Raw genomic sequence first — 19,217 nt, forward strand, 5'->3', positions numbered from 1 at the left:
TTTCAGCTTTAACCACAACAATACAAGAGCACACAACAGATATAAACTAAATGTAAACCATCCAAACCTGATTGCAAGAAGTACGATTTCAGCAACAGAGTGGTCAATGTCTGGAACTCACTACCTGATTCTGTTATCACCTGCTCAAACCCCACTCCTTTACCCTCATACTAACCTCTGTTGACCTCAACCCATTCCTAAGAAATCTGTAAGGGGCGTGCATAAATGCACAATCGTGCCTACCATCCCTGTCCTATTATTAGTTCCTATTTAATGCATTTAAACTTGTGTTTATTCTTATTTCTATTATATTATAACGATTGACTAAATAAATAAATAAATATTTCCCTCCACATAATTTACTCACGATTCATGCAGGTAATTTTAGGTAAATCCCATCGGCCATTTCCTTGGCATCTGATTATTGGAACATGTCGCTGGATGAAGCCATCTTTACAATGATACCTGATCAATGAGTTAATTTCATAACGGGGCTTCATCTTTCCAAAGGTATTTGCATTTTCTACCACCGGTGGTTGGCCACAAGCAACTGAAAGTACAAATTAAAATTTTTATAAACTGCAATTTTTTATGTATCAGTCAGTCTCAACCTTCACTACAAGACCATCTACTCATCCATCCGTGGATTTTCAGACCATAGATTCTAATGTGCCTAATAAAAAAAAACTATAAAATTAACCAATCAAAATAGAAAACATGGGAAAATATATTATCAGGTTTAAGTGCATTCTGTTGAACAATTCCTGTATACATTATTTGAAAAGGATTTTGTCCACTTATCCAGTAGAAAACTACAAGTTTCTAAAAAGCTGCATTGGGTATATTATACTGCATCATATTACATTCTTGGATATAGCACTTCCTTGGTTGTTTTCTACATTATACAAATGACTAATCAGTCATACAACTCTATACTCCAGTATGACGTGAAGGTTCCACTATTAGCCCAATGTTAACATTAATTATGTGCATGACTGCATTCCCACTCATGCTAGTAATACTATTACTTAATTTGCAGATGATACAACAGTGGTGGGACTCATCTTCTAGGGGGATAAGTCTGCCTACCAAGATGAGATGGACCGATTGCTTTTATGGTGTGGAGACAATAACTTGGTCCTCAACACCAATAAGACCAAGGATCTTACAGTGGACTATAGAAGGAACAGATCAGACATCCAGCCCTTGCTTATCAATGGAGACTGAATGGAGCAAGTGGCCAGTTTAAGTTTCTGGGTGTTACCCTAAAAGAGGACCTGACCTGGAGTGCTCACATTGCAGCTCTGGTCAAAAGGGCCCAGCAGACATTATACTACCTGAGACTTCTCAGGAAACAACAATTTAATGAAAAACTGCTGGTGACCTTCTACCGCTGCACCATAGAGAGTATTTTAACTTACTGCACCACTGTATGGTTTGCCAATTGCACAGTGGAAGATAGGAAAGCACTCCAGAGGGTTAACGTCATTGCCCAGAAGATCATTGGTTGCCCTCTCCCCTCTTTGGAAGAGCTTTATAGCTCCCACTGCTTTAAGAAAGATCAAAACATTCTTAAAGATCCATCTCATCCTGGGCACCCTTTTTTTTTTTGAACTGTTAGCATCTGGCAGAGGGTACAGAATAATAAAAACAAAGACAAACAGGCTGAAAAACAGATTCTATCCCAGGACAGTAGCTCCGTTGAATTCTACTTATAGTGCAGTGTTGGTGTGGTGTCAGGGTTTTCAATTCAATGTGTGGAGTGTGAAGGATGTGTGTTTGTATTTATTTATTTTTTCATGGTCATGATGTGCATAGTAGATGGTATTTGATTTCATTGTACGAGATGCAATGACAATAAAGTAAACTAAACACCTTACTTAGTAGTGGTATTATAGCATCAAAATGGCCAGAATATATGAATATTGTAATTCATATATATTGACTCCAAGTTTTTGGGAGCTAGAATAATTTGCTCAATGTGTATCACATATCCTGTATCAAACTTCACACATCATTTCAATGCATATTCCTTCAAGTTAGAAAAATAATGTTACAGTATTTGATATTTCTTTATGTTGTAAGCACACTAAATAATTTGGTGTCATCAGCAAATCCAGCTATCAGTTTGTCAGCTTTAAATGATTTATGAAGACATAGTATTCAAACTTACATGTTCACATGCTTACTCAACTCTAAGAATTTGAAAAGTCTTAGTTTTTTAGTACCCAGGCTGATTCTTTAGATCTTGTAAATATCTTTTTCTCTTTAATAATGTTGTGGTTCATTGGCAGCAGGTGCAGACGGCTGAGGGCTCGGAAAACAAAGACTCAGATGAGGGGCCTGCGTGTAATGCAAGGATGGGGCTAGGACCATCAAGGAGTGGAATGCTGCCTTTGGAGATTGTGGAGGCTGGCAGCAGTAATGAAGAGGTCCCCAAGGAGCCCGTGCCTAGCGCGTGTGCATGCAGGGCTGCTCAAAGGAAAGAGCAGCTGCAGCAGCACGGGTGACTTGGGAGTAACGCTGCAAGGTAATGGCCCCTCCCTCAAGAGGATAAAAGCCAGCTGAGAAACTGCAGTTCTTTGCAGAAGGCAAAGAAGTTTTACACTCGAGCCCGGTGGACGTTAGGAATATCTGAATTGGTGTTTGGAGACCCTTTGTGTTGGAGTTATTGCTTAGTAACTTTATCTGTTTTTCTTGGCAGCCTTGCAAAACCTTGGCAAGGCTCTTTCTTATTGGAGCTAATTGGTTTGAAGCAACCTTTTACCTGTGAAGGAACGGGATTCATAAAGAAACATTAAAAAGTTGTGCTGTTATCTTTGTCTCATGTTTGCTTCCTTGGAACCAGGTTTTGGTTAGAACAAATAATGCTTTTTACTAATTTAATTAGAATGGAAATTTACCTAGCTATTAGTTTCTTTATTCTTTCTTAGTTGCAGTCTAATCTTCTGGTACAAAGCCAATTACATTCCATTCTTTAAGACAAGCAAGTAACTTCATATTTATATTATTTAAGAGCTTCTAAGTGTATAATTTCTTATATCCATTTTTTTCACTTCCCTAGCTCAACTTGTAATGAGTTGCCCACTTTTCAAAGCACCAAATCTTGCAGGCACAAGTTTGTTGAAATTTTTGTTGAACAGTACAATGTTTATTGCATAGATTTAAGTTGGACTTATTTACCTGTTCCTTTCTTGCATGTGTAAGTGAGGTGATAATTGCATGGTACATCATTCCATTCACCGTTTTCATGCCAAATTATAACAACACAATCTTCTCCAGAAGAAAAGAAACTGTCTGGCTGTTTTGGTCTCCAGTTTTCATATTGCTGCAGAAGACAAAACACAAATAATCAGAATTTGAAAATTGGCAAAGTTGTATTTGAATAAAATAAACTGAGCACAAGATGACAAATTGCAAATGTTGTCATCAGAAAAAAAAAAGTCAGAATATAATATTTTGGTTCACTGACTACAGATATAAAGTTCACCATTTAAAAATGCACCTAATAGGAGAGGCTGTAAATCACTTTTACCACAGCAGGAAAATGCAAACCTTTCTATTCCTATGAAATCAAAATTGTGGTAGCATCATCCAGCCAAACACTGCTGATTCTGTATAGAAAAGCTTGACTTTGACAATATTTTCATGACAGCCCAGATAAAATCCCAGGGTAATAAGAAAAGCAGCCACAGGGGATTGCTTTTGAATTTGTCCAAGAAAATTGACAAAATTTGAGCAAGATTCAGGGGGAAAGTCTATATTAAACTGCTGAACTGAATTTTGAAATATAATGGGAGTCTTTCCACTGGCATAACGGAAGCTTTACTCCCAATGTAAAAATGCAGTTCCAAAGGAATATTTCAGTTATCCAGGATCAGAGAGATTATTCCCATTTGCTATGACACTTTTCCTAAAATGGATAAAAAGTTCTTAAAGTTAAATCCAAATATGTTGTCATTAAATTAAGGAAGTTTTCAAACCAGTACTGTTTTAGATTTGATTTATTAAGTTTCTAATTTTTAAATGTTTGAATTTTTTGCCTTTACCTTTTCAAGTCTTTTCTATAAAATAATACTACAGTTACTAGATGCTTTGAGTTCTTCTCAAGACAAATATGCCATGGATTTGAACAGTGTTATCTTGTTTATGATATTAAAATACTGAATTCAGTCCTACCCTACTCTGTCCACAAAAAAGAGTTTGCCTTTGTAATCCTGGTTGGGTGCATATTTCCTGAACATGTTCTTGACTTACTCTAAAGGTTATCAAGAGTCTTTCTTTAATGGCAATATCAGAACGTCAGTATAGATAGTCCTTGACTTACAACCACAACAGAGTCCAATATTTATGTTGCTAAGCAAGACATTTGTTAAGAGAATTTTGTCCCATTTATGACCTGTCGCACTTGTTGAGTGAAGTTAAGTCATTAAGTTAGTAAACATGATTGTTAAGTCAGTCTGGCTTCCTCATTGAGTTTGGTTGTCAGAACAGGTCATTAGACCCCAGTACTTGGCAACTGTCATAAATATGATGTTGCCAAGCATCGAATTTTGATCCCATGACCATGGGGATTCTGAAACAATCCTAAGTGTGAAAAATGCACATGTCACTTTTTTCAGTCCTGTTGTAACTTTGAATGGTCATTAAATGAACTGTTGTAAGTGAAGGACTACCTGTATATTATTTTTGCCTTAGGTCTTCTTTGAAAAAAAATGATCAGGAAAGGGAATAAAGAAAAGGAATGTTTCAAGAAATCTACCTTGCTGTTCTTCAGAATGTTATTTCTTTTTCTTTACTACTAGAAATTAATGGAATAAAAAATAAATTTCATGGAAATAACCATTTCTACAAATGCTATGCACTTAGCAACCAATCCATCCCATAAATGGGTAAAAGACAGGGATTTCAAGTGCTTTTTTTCTTTTTCATTTCAGCACTTGGAGTTGTTCCATATATGCACTTGTAAAAAGTTCAAATTGTATTGTTTTAATCTTTATAAAGTAACCCAAACACAGTATTTTAAGCACATTTTAAATAATGTTAATGAACTAAATGTGTTGTTTACTTACTGGTACCATAAAATAATCTTTATATATACATACATATACATATACATATACATATACATATACATATACATATACATATACATATACATATACATATACATATATATATATATATATATATATATATATATATGGTGTTCATTGTTCGGGTATTTTCCACGTCATTGTAGTTCTTTTAAAGTAGCAACGTAGCAGAATCTCATCTGCCATCATCAGGCTTCTGTATTGTGTCCGTCTGTGAGTCAGACTTTACAGTAGTTTCAGATTTGAATTTGGGGCAGCCTATTGCTGTGCCAGAATGGTTTTTCTTCATCCTGATTGGTTGGGAGTCTTGGTCTGTGTTTATTGGTCTCGGAGTTTGCTGTGTTCTGCTTGATTGGTGTCTCTAATATCTTCTGTCTGTTTTTGGCTCTTTTGTATCTTGATTGGCTGGCAGCATTGTGTTGCTTTAATGGAGGCCTTTAGTGCTTTACTCCCAAAAATACACAAAGAAGGCATACCTCTCAGACCCATAGTCAGCTCCAGAGGAGCACCACTACAAAACCTAGCTAAACACCTAGCAAAAGAGCTACAGCCCCATGCTGAAACAGCAGCTTCTCATGTAAAAACTCATACCACTTCTTGGAAATGATCAAAGATCTACACGTGGAGCAAGAAGATCTGCTTGTAAGTTTTGGCGTGGTTTCACTATTCACTCAAGTCCCGATAAAAGAGACCCTTGAAATCATCAAAAATAAATACCAACCAGCTAAACACCTCATGGAACTAACAGAACACTGCTTAACCAACACATATTTCATATACAAAGGACAAAGATACAAACAAATAGAAGGAGCTCCCATGGGATCACCACTGTCACCTGTCATTGCAAACCTGTTCATGGAAGAATTCGAATCCAGAGCCCTGGCCAATGCCACCCTCAAAATTAGTAAGGTACTACACAGACATCACATCAGGACTGCCTTCAAAACAGACAGAAAAATAGCAGCCATCCTTAGCAACCCCAAAGATAAAATTGACCTGGAAAACCAAGGCATATACGAAGTCCCCTGTGCATCATGCCCGGCCACATACATTGACAGACCAATAGAAGAATAAGCACCCGCCTGGATGAACACAAAAATGCAGTCAAAAATCTGGAACACACTTCCTCACTAGTCCAACACATGGAAGCCACAGGTCATAGCATCAACTTCAATGGCACCAAAACCCTGGCCACTATAGAAAACCCTAATCACAGAATCATCAGAGAAGCCATAGAGATTGAAAAAGACCAGAAAGCATGAACAGAAGAGATGATTCCACCAGGCTGTCAATCATTTGGAAGCCTGCACTCACAAACAAAAAAATCTCCACACCACAAGCCAGGCAAACACCTGGGCACAAACAGATCCCCTGATACCTCCAGCTCAAACACCACCCCAACCAGGCACCCAGATGAAACCCAGCTTCCTAACTAATGATAGCCTATACTAAAGGCCTCCATTAAAGCAACACAATGCTGCCAGCCAATCAAGATACAAAAAGAGCCAAAAACAGACAGAAGATATTAGAGACACCAATCAAGCAGAACACAGCAAACTCCGAGACCAATAAACACAGACCAAGACTCCCAACCAATCAGGATGAAGAAAAACATTCTGGCACAGCAATAGGCTGCCCCAAATTCAAATCTGAAACTACTGTAAAAGTCTGACTCACAGACGGACACAATACAGAAGCCTGATGATGGCAGATGAGATTCTGCTGAAACGTTCTACAACTTTAAAAGAACTACAATGCGTGGAAAATACCGAACCAAGCGAACACCATACATGTAAGTACCAAAACTTAAGAAAACAAATATATATATATATATATATATATATATATATATATATATATAATACATATTTTTACCTTTTTCCTACACTAAATTTGCGTATCAATTACGATGTTTTAATTATTTAAGTAAGTTTATTGCAACATTCTAATTTGGGACACATTAAGCCTCTTGCCAGTGCCAGGTAATAAAACATGCTTTGTCGTGAAAAGATGAAGTGGTTTTCGCCAAGACTTGATCAAACCACAGTAGGCCTGGGCTGTGAAGTTGCAGCTGTCAATTGATTTGGAAAAGCTGGTTTACAGTTGTATCTGTTTCCTACTTATGTGGTTTTTTGAGTACATAGCATTTAACGACACATTATTTAATATTTCCAATTGTTCCAAGATTTAGTTCTAGTTGTTTCTTTTAAATGAAACATACTTATTTAATTTTCAGATTCATTGTTTGACTTGTATTCTCTATATTTTAAAGCCTCAACCTTAGTTTTGGCTTAAGAGAGCTAAATAATTGTCTCCCTCAGAGTACTTTAGAATAACAGAGTTGGAAAGGGCTTTGGGGGTCTTTTACTCCTGCTGTGCTTGAGCAGGAGACCCTATACTATTCCAGACAAATAATTGCCCAAAATCTTTTTGAAAACTTGTGTGATGACCCAGAGTGGGATACAAAACAAACACAGTCACAGAAAGCAAGTGAAGCCCCTTTTATTCCTTCACTTTGCTTCCAAGCTCTGAATATCTTTGACGGAAGACAAAAAAAACTCCCACGCAAACAGTTACACGAAGAAGAAAAAAGCAACACAAACCAGGAAAGATAAAGGCTGGAGGATGTCCACAGATAACACACACTGGGAAGGACACCAAACTCAGAGAGGAACTATAAACTAGAGATATTTACATGCTTTGTTTCCAGCGTTTGCAAGTACGCAGGTCCAAACTCTTATTCAGTTGTCACACCTGCAGCCCATGAAGAGGATCAAGGCCCTCTCCTCCCGAGTAGACCACATCTCTCCCTTATCCTATCCTCCCTGCATGCCCTAGGATGGATAGGGGATGGGCCTGGGTCCTCCTCTGATTGCTCAGCTGGCCTCTGCCCTTCCCCAGCCTCCTCAATAACCTCCGGAGCCACACTTCTACTCCCTGTTGGCTGTTCCTCCTCTCCCTCAGAGTCAGTCTCCACCATGACAACTTCCAATAATGTGGCACCCTCAACTTCTGGAGGCAGGTCCTTCCACAGTAATTGTTCTCAGTGTTAAAAACTTCTCCTTAACTCTAATTGGATCTCTCTTTGATAATAATCCATCCAAGAATATCTAATTTTTAGAGCCATAAAAACTAGATCAGACGAATGTCTCACCAACATTATGTCTCTAAGAGTGGTCAGTCTTCTGCTTCATAGGAATTTTGATCTCAAGTAGACCTTTGGATAATTATTAGAGCAGACTGTCACAAATCTTGGCATTTTGTCTCAGTCAGTAGGGGCATTTGCATCATTTTCATTTTCTTTCTGATTTCCTAATATAATATCAATTACAACTTAGTGGCATGAGTAATTATGTGTGTCCATATAATACAATTACTTCACAAGCTAGCCTCACTTACTACAGGCACCCAAATTCAATTCATGGTGCTGATTATCACATATACAGGAAGGAAAATATCAACTTGGGTTTGGCTAGAGTAGACCAGGGATCCAATTGCTCTTGTCTATATTTTTCAGAATGCAGCATTTTGGAGTCTACTACCAACGGGAACAATACCAGCAGATGTTAGTGCACAAATTGCTTTCATTGTGAAGCTGTATTGACTATATTTATGAAGTGGGGCTTGTACAAATTCCAGAAATACGGTACCATTTAAGTTCTAGGCAACTCTTAGAAATTTTGTTAAATCTTGCTACAACAAGCATAATGAAACTGGCAAATTTTTGCAAACAAAAAAAATGTCTGATACTATGCACATTTGCTTTGGCATTGTAATTCTCACGCTGCTTTTACCAATGCCAGACTCACTTAATACAGACTCTTTAACTGCTTTCTTAACTCTTCATACAAACCAATTTTTATTACCTTATTTGGGTATATTACTTCAGGAACATTTATTTCAACTTTAATTAGAGCATGGTATAACACATATTCATTCACCATTTTAAAATATGAGCCAACTCTTTGTGAGACAACTAGATCTTGTTTTCTTTTTCTAAGTAAAAATGAAAACCAAATTTGGTGGCAGATGCCAATTTGTTGAGGAAACTGAGCATACCCAGGTGGGAAGATTGTAAGCAATAGTAACAATCCATATACAGCTCATGTGGCAACGCAACCTTTAAATTGTCCCACTGTCTGGGAAATAGATCATACAATTTAATGTGAAGAAAATGAAGAAAGATGAATGGCCATCTTTCACAACAAGTTATCACCTCTTAAACTCCAGAGCTATAATCTTGCCCTATGACAAATCTAGATTTGATTAAAGAGGGAAAAAATTACAAGTGGAATATAAAGCTTATGGAGTAGTCCTCAGTGTTAAAGACAGCTTGCATTTAATTAGGGTTGTTCCAAGCAACGTAAGGAGCAAAAGTCCTATATTCATAACTCTATTCTTTCTGTTCTCAAGTCTTTCTGAAGTCATAGATATCATGACAAGAGATGGCAAAGTAGAAACTGATAGTTTCCAGGAACTGTTCAAAACAAAGTAACAATGAACGCCCACAATCTGTTAAGTAATTACTTCTTTCAAATGGTCAGAATATCTATAGATATGTGGAAGCTCAAATCAGCTATATTTGGATTTAGAGCTTTCTTCACCCTGACATACTGATTCCTATCATTGATCTTTTTCTTTTCTCACTGCATGGTAACAGCCTCAATTAAATGACAAAAGGTATAGGCCAGGGAAGTCTAGAGGCCGGAGGAAGGATGGGCATTCTTTCAGAAAACAGTGTAAATAATTTCCTTTTCATGTTTCAAATACAGGAAAATATGTTCCATAAAAAAACAAATAATAAACTGAAATTGGAAATGTTTAGAGTTAATTTATTTTCCCAGATTACTCCTTTTCAATGGTGTTCATGTTTCTTTCCCAATTTAATCAACCTCAAATGATAAATTATGCTGAGAAATCTTGACTAGTTCAAGATACTCGATAAATTATATGCTTTAGTAGAGTTAATTATATGACTGCATTCCTATTTTTATCCATTTGCATTCAGTTAACACACATTTCATGCCAAAAGAGGTAAGTCTGCCTTCTTAACAGCTTAGTGATTTGATAATTAATAAGTAATCCTCATAGTTCTTCAAACTTTGAATATTGCTCAAGTCACAATTGGTATCAAAACAATTATCTGCTGTCTAAATTAAAACTAAGCAATTGTTAAATAGAGTTTATTCGTAACAAGTTTAAAACATGGCACCAGAAACCTTAATTATATGGTGCCACTAACTAGTGTTTCCTTTTCCATAATCCTCTCTATATCCTGAAAAACACTCTTCCATTGTAACAGAAAATTGTCTGGAGCTGGTTATCTAAACAGTGTATTTCCTTTGCTAATCAATGTGCTCTATAATTTAGTAACAATGTCTTTCCATGACATATTCCATCTATTAAACAAGTGATCTGCTGGGATTATCACCAACAAATTCAATCCAAGATCTTTCTTAAGTTTGTTCTCTTTTTGAAATAATTCATTTAAATGCATACTTTTAAAAATGAATAGGAGTTTCAATGTCAAGTTGCATAGGTTACAAACATGCTTGAATCCTGAGCAGCTGAATTTGCTAATTAAACTGCAAACTTCAATACATTGAAGTATTGCTGCATAATGCATGAAGTCATGATATTAAAAGGATTTTTAAAAGTAATTTCTTTCAAAATTCTTCAAGCTCAGGAATTTTGTAATACAAACACTGCAAGGGTTCAAGTTACAAGTTTTATTAACTCAATATCAGATCCAGAAAAGCATGTCCATTTAAATCTAGTATTTTACCTTTACTTTATTCCATTTTTAAATTTCCCATAAATTTCTTACCATAGTCAAGATCACTAGAGCCATCTGAATTTGGACGTTTACAAACATTTCCAGAATATCTTGGGGAACAAGTTTCTTTCTAAATCTCTATTAGATTTTTCTCTTTCCACTCTACAGTCTTTCTTGCAGTATCCTATTGCATGGGTGTCATTGAAGCATCCTAGATTTCTTCTCTGATATATTTATTTTAGTCAATATACCAAGCTAGTGTAGAGATACAGATTTGTAAATCAGTATTGTAAATCAGTAAATCAGAATTGAGTCAGAGAATATGCTGAGTAAACACATAATGCTTGTTGAGAAAACTATTTTCTTGGGCTTGTGTGGCTGCTGTCAACAGCTGAAGCACAATCTTAAGAGGGAAAACAGCTTTTTTTATTAGTTATTGATGGACAGCAGAATTTTTAAACATCCTCTGAATGCCTTTCTGAGAAATTTTATTGCTATGCTCTATTGAAAATATAATAAGCAGGGAGTGGTCTGGATACTTTATTGGTGTGGCATGTAGGCTGCTCCAGATATGGGAACTATTACTACCAGACTTGAATACAATGTCTCTATTCTCTTCCTTGAAAAAACAAATCCTACCTACTAAATTTCACTGGGCTGACAGATTCAATTTTGGAAATATAAAGGTCTTAGCCATTTAATTTTCCAACAGAAGCCATATGCATGCCCTTATACACCTCAAATCCTGTATTACTCTTTTCAACTATATCTTTGTATAGCATACATCTTGACCTTCTTTTCTGTCTTTTATTATCATTAAATACTTTTTGCACTACATAGGGTTCCCATTACAGCTTGCTTTGTCTTCTCTGAAGCTAGAGCCATTACTTTTAGGTAAATGCCTGTTGTATACATCTTCAACCCTTGAGAGCAGCTGACTATAGAAACAGGAAGAGGCATTAGGTAGAAAAGTTACACAGACTTTGATATTGTGCATCTGAAAATCAGTTTGAAAACTAAAGAATCCCTTCAGTGCAATAAATATTTAATCAGGACCACTAAAATTAGCCAGTAGATGGTGCTGTCTAATCATTACTCTTGAAGGCTAATCAATGTCCTTGATTAAATTGTTGAAAACTTCAATACATAGAAATACATCATTCCTTTGCTGCTCAGTAAAAAGTCCACAGAAATTAACTCTATGATATGTTGTGCCTTAGATGAATGTTTTCATTTTAATAGTATCTTTTGCTACATTTGCTGATAGTCAATAAGAAGCAAAGAAAGATTTTATAGCAAATTGTACAAGTTTTAACAATTTTTCATTGTTGGACTAATGGTTTGACCAAAACATTTAGAACATAGTATTAGAATTCTCATTTCCATTATTCCCCACCTTACAAGTACAAAGAAAAATGGACACTTCATTTTTCTGTATAATGTAATAATAAAGATACTCATATGTGAAGCTCAAATTCTGAAGACTACACGGGCACACCCATACAACTTTCTTGCCAACTACACAAAACATGGTTGCCGGTGCCTTCTGTATTTTTCCCATTTATATTCTAAATCCAGATGCTAGAAAGTTGCAGAAGCATTTCATACAATTTGAGAATCCTAACAAGAATATCAAAAGCAAAATAGAACAAAATTGTTCAAAATAGAACAAAGAATATTAATCCAAACATGAAAAACCAAGACCATAAAATTAATTAAAAGGAACACCATTAAAACATTATATATATTGGTTTATATTTTTCCCCATGCAATCTTTCAACTTCCGTCTGTGGCATAATATGTCCTCTGTGTAATATTAATATTAATATAAATAAATAGTATGAATAAATAGTATTGATAAATTAATAGTCATATGAATAAAAGCAATGCTAATTAATGCAAGCACAACAAATAAAAATGCTAGACCCAGCATAACTAATCAATTCAAATATAAAATAAACAGGAAAAGAAAAATAAGATGCATAGCATGGCTTGATTTAACAGACAATTTAAAATAAGAACTCAGAAATAATGAAACAATGTAATTGGTATATTTCATGCAAAATATGTCAATGCTACCCATTATTAAGAGACATACAGTACCACTTTCTATGATTTCTGAATTAAGTTCAATCCAGTATCAAATGGAATACTGTACAAAAATCAAGAAAAATGTATAAAAACATGGATCAAAATGGCACGTTCAGAATCTTGATGGATTTGTATTAAATTATTAATCTATTCTTTATTGTCCATGCAAACAGTTTAAATACACAGTTAATGTATATTTTAGATGACTGTTAGGCAAAAAATATCCCAATTTAGGATTATGGAACTATAGATATAGGATTTTAGATTTTGTTTTCTAAAACTAAGCCCAAGCCATGTTCCATACAGGAGAAAAATACTGATTTCCTTTATAGTATTACAGAGGATTACAACTGTATAATGCTACAATCACCAAGTTTAATCCTTTGTATTAACATACATTTCAGCCTCACTATAAAACTACATTGTACTTTTAAAATCAATACTAATCGATATCTAGATGTGCAGGTGCCACCTTCCAAAAGTCTCCAGGCAGCATTGCAATTGTGGAGAATTCTGGTTGCACAGGTTGGAAAAAATTGTTTTACACAAATCATTGCTTTCTTCTTGCATCATCCTCATTTTTAGCACTGTTGCAGAAAACAAAGCTCGGGAAACCAGATAAAATGCCCCGTTCTTGATTCTCATTCCTAATTCTCATTGTTCTATCCCACTTCTATTTTTTTCCTCATGGGTGCAAGATAAAGATTTGGCACTGTTGGAATTATTTTTATTTTTGCTTCCCTGCCTTGAGATTCCTTTGAGATTAAGATGGGAGCCGGAAAACATTGAATCATCTAAAAGACAGAAATCCTCTCTTTGGTCTCTCTTACCAAATCATTCTAAAGAGTAAATAAATATCAACATTACATCATTTCAAATTGTTAAGGTATTATATTACAATTTGATGAGTTGCATTATTTGAAAAGTATTTGTATAATAAAATTCATACATGAATCTGTTTTCTGTGGAGGATAATATTGAGATGGTTGTCAAAACAACAGATGTAATATGAGAATTCCATTTAAAAGGTTGGTAAATATAAACCTCTGCTGTTTAAAAATGAATAAAAATGAAAGATTCCTGATATGGGTGATCCTTGCTTAATAGCCACACATTCAGTACCTCTTGAAAGATATGATGGCGCTGAATGAGTAGTCCTAATTATGGTTCCTTGTAATTGCAGCCACCACAAAGTTCCCGCAGCCACATGATCACAAGTCAGATGCTTGGCAAGTAGCTCGCAATCACAATATTGCATCATCCCATAGTGATTTGCATTTGTGACCTTCACTGCCAGCATTCAAAAGCAAAGTCAGTGGAGAAGATAGCAGGAAGTAGCAAATTGCAACCATGTGACATCCTGCTGAATGACAGCATAGGATTTCTTTAACAATGACAACAGGAAATCCTAGAACTACTACTGCTTAGCGATACAGTCACATGGTATCACGCTCTGCACTGCTTTGCTTAGCAATGTAAATTCCAATGCCAACTACTGCAGTTTGTTTAATGACCGTTCGAAGTTACAATGACACTGAAAAAAGTAACTTATGGCCATTTTTAATACTTAGGACTGTTGCAACATCCCCACAGGCTCACATGATGTACATTTGGATGATAGGCAACTAACTCATATTTATGATGGTTGGGACTTTCTGACAAGCAAAGTCAATGGGGAAGCCAGATTCATTTAACAACCGTGTTATTAACTTAACAGTAAGTGAGTCACTTAACAACTGTGGCAAAAAAGTTGTAAAATGGGCACTTAACAAATTTCTCACTTAGCAACATAAATTTTAGACTCAGTTGTGGTAAGTCAAGAACTACTTGAACCCACATAAATATATTAAAAAATTACCTACCCTCAAAATTGCTCATTTTTTAAATTTCTCATTGCTATAGCACTTTTTTAAAAAAATAATGAGCTCCAGGTCAAATCTATATTTAATGTCTCTTGAAGATAAGAGCTTACTTTGTTTTACTAAGCAAAAATACAGACCAAAGCCTGTCTGGGAGACCTTTGTACTAGTCTGAGATGAGATGTAATTTTTGATATTAATATATTTTAAGTAATTAGAGCAATAGGATTTTCTACTCTTTAAAGGAAACCAAATGTGTTATTTTAAATACATCTATATTTTGAAGACCAAACTTTTGAAGACCAAAACTGTTAAGTTTTCAAAATCCCCTTATTACAGCACTCCAAGGATCTCTGGCACAACAGGCCTTTTGTGTGCAATCTGTCCACAGTACTCTCAAGCTAGTTTATTTGTTTAATTCTCATGGGCAACTTTTCTCTGCAGCAAGCTTAGAGGATTTTTTTCAACTATTCCTTTATGCACTCTCTAAAGGAAACGCAGGCACTGATTTACCAATAGAAAGAGAAAAAGAAAGAGAGAAAGAGAGAGAGAGAGAAAGAAAGAAAGAGAGAGAGAGAGAGAGAGGGAGGGAGAGAGACAGAGAGAGAGGGAGAGAGGGAGAGGGAGAGGGAGAGGGAGAGAGAGAGAGAGAGAGAGAGAGAAAGAAAGAAAGAAAGAAAGAAAGAAAGAAAGAAAGAAAGAAAGAAAGAAAGAAAGAAAGAAAGAAAGAAAGAAAGAAAGAAAGAAAGTAAGTTAGTTAGTTAGTTCTTGGTCATTTTGGTTTCACATTGTCTTTTTCCCCTGGCACGCTGGAGTCCCATGTTATAAACATGTGAAATGTGTCTACATTGAAAAGGAAGCCAAATGAGCAGAGATCTCTGGACAGCTTTAAGGTGGAACTCACCTGTTTAGAAGCTGCCAGCAAGCCAGAAGTGAGACACAATCTGGCTGCAGAAGCCTCCCTGTTCATTTAATAAAGCCCTAATCTTGTGTGGTGGGAATGAGCTCACCACCATACAAAGTACTAATTTTCAGCAGTATTTTCCAGAGGATGTGAATAACTCCCCCTTGTGAGAAAGAGGCCCAAGGCACCAGTCTCACTTTGCTTAATCTGAAACACGAATGGCTCCTTAGACTGCCCTGCTTGTTTGCAATGGTCCTGGATAGTGAAACAAGTTCAGTAGGAAATGAGTCAAAAACAATACCTGTGGTGGAGGGGGGAGTTCCTCCTCTTTATACATAGTTAGGCTTTGATGGTATCAAAGTTGGCAATCAGTAATCCTATTGCATTATTTGAAATTCAGTTTCTCAACAACGTTTTTGAATACATTCTAATGATGTCTGAAGGGTTGCATTGATTCATGGCATACATATATATATCTTTTTGCTTTTTATGAGGCCTGAGCCACTGGAAACCAACTTCAGGCAAACATCAGGACAAAAAAAATCATACTTTAGGCTGTCTTTAATAATAATTTACCTACCCCCTGCCCTCACCCTTGTATGCTCATGTATAGGTGGAATTCTGGTTTTGGCATGAATCCAAGTTTCTCAAGCTTTGAAGCATAGCTCTTTTTCCCTTTCCCTCTCAGCAAAAAAAAAAAGGTAGCAGCTCATTAGGTTGCTTGTAAATCTGAAGAGACTTTATGTATTTAGATGTAATAGAAACTCATAACAGCATTTTTAATCCCCTGTTTTTGACTTATAATTTAGGGTATATCCATAATTTTAGATGAGCCAGCTGAAATATTAATATTTTCTTCTCACTGTCTGCAATCCTAAGATTTCTATTGAACTTAGTTTCAGTTTTCAGGAAAGTTTCTGTTGTCATCTTAAAAATCATATATAGTTATTTACATTAAACAGTAAACAAATGGACCAAAAAGGTAGATTCCCAATCTGAGAATTTAAATATAACAAGCTGGGTTGGGTTAAAAATCAAAATCAATTTGGATGTTTCTTTATTCAGAAGCATGACTTGATTTTATTTCAAATTGTTTTGTCTCAATATTAGAGACTGCCCTTCATAGACCTCAAGAGGAACAGCCAGGTGGGTTCAAACTTGTTTCTTTATTTAGATAAATTTAAATGTTTATGTGACCTGACCTTTGGGTAGCTTACTCAATCTAAAAAAATATTGAGGCATTATTGGGCAGATAGATATAAATAATCTTGTCATGGGATAAATAATCAAAAAATCAATGTGATGGCTTGTGGTTAGCTTTGGAATGATCTAATGTTTTTTTTTAACCTCCAAAGCTTTGCTTGCCAAGTAGTCCTTATTGCACTTGCTGGGACTATTTTGGTATGGTGCAGTATATTAAAAATTCATTTCAAACTGCTGCTTTTATTTTAATTCTGGTAGCCTTACAGCAGCTGATTAATTTCCCTGAGAAAACGTAACCAGTAAATTCTAAAAATAAAGAGTTAGATTCTGAAATGTTATCTAATACATTGTTTTATGGAACATTACTCTGAACATATTCTACTATGTTCTAGTATGTACAAAAGCATTTCAGATTGAACTTAATTGTGAGGGAAATGGATATCGTGTGAGTCAACCCTACTTTGGAGTATTCCAATGTGCCAGAGCCGCAACCTCTAGAATTCTCTGCAATTTGAAGCCTCATCGGCAATTATCAGCAGTTTATTTAAGTAAAAGAATTATAATGATTTTTGTACAAATGTATGCTGTTCAATGTTTTACATTTTATTTAATTAAAATTTAATGACACTAAATATTATTTCCAGAAAAAATTATAAGATGAGAGGTCTTCTGATCAGTTAGAGATACTGTTAGGCTAGAACAGGGTTGTCAAACTTGCGGCCTGCGGGCCAGATGTGTCACTCCCAGGCCACGCCTACTCCATCTCCGTGAAGGGGGAAAAACATCACAATACATCACATGACAGCAACATGATACACGAGTTTGACGCCCATGGGATAGAATTTCCTAATGTAAATATTCGTGGTTTTTCCATTTTCCTTCTCTTTTTTAATAGGAATAAAAGCTTGAACCCAGGTTTAGAATTCCTGACTTCTTAAAGTGTTAATCAAGTTGAAAATACATAGTGCCATTCAGAAACCCTTACTGTACTTTTTCTTTCTTTTTTTAAAAAAGCCCTACGTAATAAAATGAAAATGGCTTCTAATTAAATCAGGAAAATATAATGCACTGAGCCCTCAGTGCTTATTGTTTAACTTCCCATTGTAATTTTCTAAGATCAAATTAAGCTTTTCTGCCTATCTGAAAAACAGATAGAACAAAGTCCATAAAGACCATTGAGTTCAGCTACTTTTACACTGTAAAACTGAAAAGAAGGATGATTCTGGGTATAAACTTAATACATCAATGTTTTTCAGTTATTAATTAAGATCTAGTAATAGTAGTAACTAGATTTGGAAACAACTAGCACATATGTGCGAGGGAATCTTTACCTTTACCTAATAGTAGTAACAGTTCATTTTGACACATGCATATGGATACAAAGTGTTTTGACAACTCAAAACACTTGAAAGAACTATTCACCATATAAAACTATTGAAAAAATCAATACAAATGAAAATAGAAATTATTTAAAAAGCATGAAAAAGTGGGATGGAAATCAATCAGAAAAATGTTAGTTGGCAGAGAGCCATATCCTTTTGACAAAACATTTTTTCTTCTTCATCTCAAGCTTAAACCAAAATTTAACACCCGAGATTTGCTACAAGCTTGAACTAACATTTCATTTCCTGGAGCCTGGAAGTTATTGTCATGTGGTTCTTGGCTCCCTAACACTGGGATTTATCACATGTTTAACACTGACTAGTCTAAAGATTAAATGATCTTCTGAATAAAATACTAAAAGTGTGGCAGTACAGTATATTTGACCATGAAGGGGTGGGGAACAGCACGGGTGGAAAACAAGTTTAATTGAGTCCACAAGAATAGCGATAGAATGACAGAAGGATATACTGGTTTGTAACAAGCTCCCCTCTGCCACACTCCAAGAGAAACTGTGTCAGAGACATAATAAAGCATATTAGTTCCGGCCATAAAATATCCCGGCACATGAGAGAATAAGCCAGGCTTGCCTTTTTCATTTTCCACAGTCATCTACAACATAGCAGCTTTTCAAAAAACATCATGAGAGAATAAGCCAGGCTTGCCTTTTTCATTTTCCACAGTCATCTACAACATAGCAGCTCTTCAAAAAACAAAAAAAAGCCAACAAAACTTGCCCAAACTAAAATACATTACTTTTAGATTAATCCAGTGTTTTTCAAACTTGGCAACTTTAAGATGTGTGGACTTCAACTGGCTGGGGAGTTCTGGGAGCTGAAATCTACACATCTTAAACCTGTGGAAATCAATCAAACCAGATTTTTTAGTAACTTCTTTCATGATATGTA

At 35.6% G+C, this 19,217-nt stretch overlaps 1 protein-coding gene across 3 annotated transcripts in view; it reads right to left on the reverse strand.

Moving 5' to 3' along the window:
* Positions 1-19,217, reverse strand: part of VCAN (versican) — a 100,879-nt gene that overhangs the window by 2,663 nt on the left and 78,999 nt on the right. For all 3 annotated transcript variants that reach the window (XM_026672067.2, XM_026672092.2, XM_026672084.2), the window contains 2 exons: positions 3,184-3,328; positions 368-550 (listed from right to left, as the gene is read on the reverse strand). In XM_026672067.2, coding sequence (XP_026527852.2) covers positions 368-550; positions 3,184-3,328 — 328 coding nt within the window. The remainder of the gene's footprint in view (positions 1-367; positions 551-3,183; positions 3,329-19,217) is intronic.

The sequence above is a fragment of the Notechis scutatus genome, chromosome 2, assembly GCF_049901735.1.
Source record: "Notechis scutatus isolate UNSWTSFEM ecotype Mainland chromosome 2, rNotScu1.2, whole genome shotgun sequence".
Classification (NCBI taxonomy): domain Eukaryota; kingdom Metazoa; phylum Chordata; class Lepidosauria; order Squamata; family Elapidae; genus Notechis; species Notechis scutatus.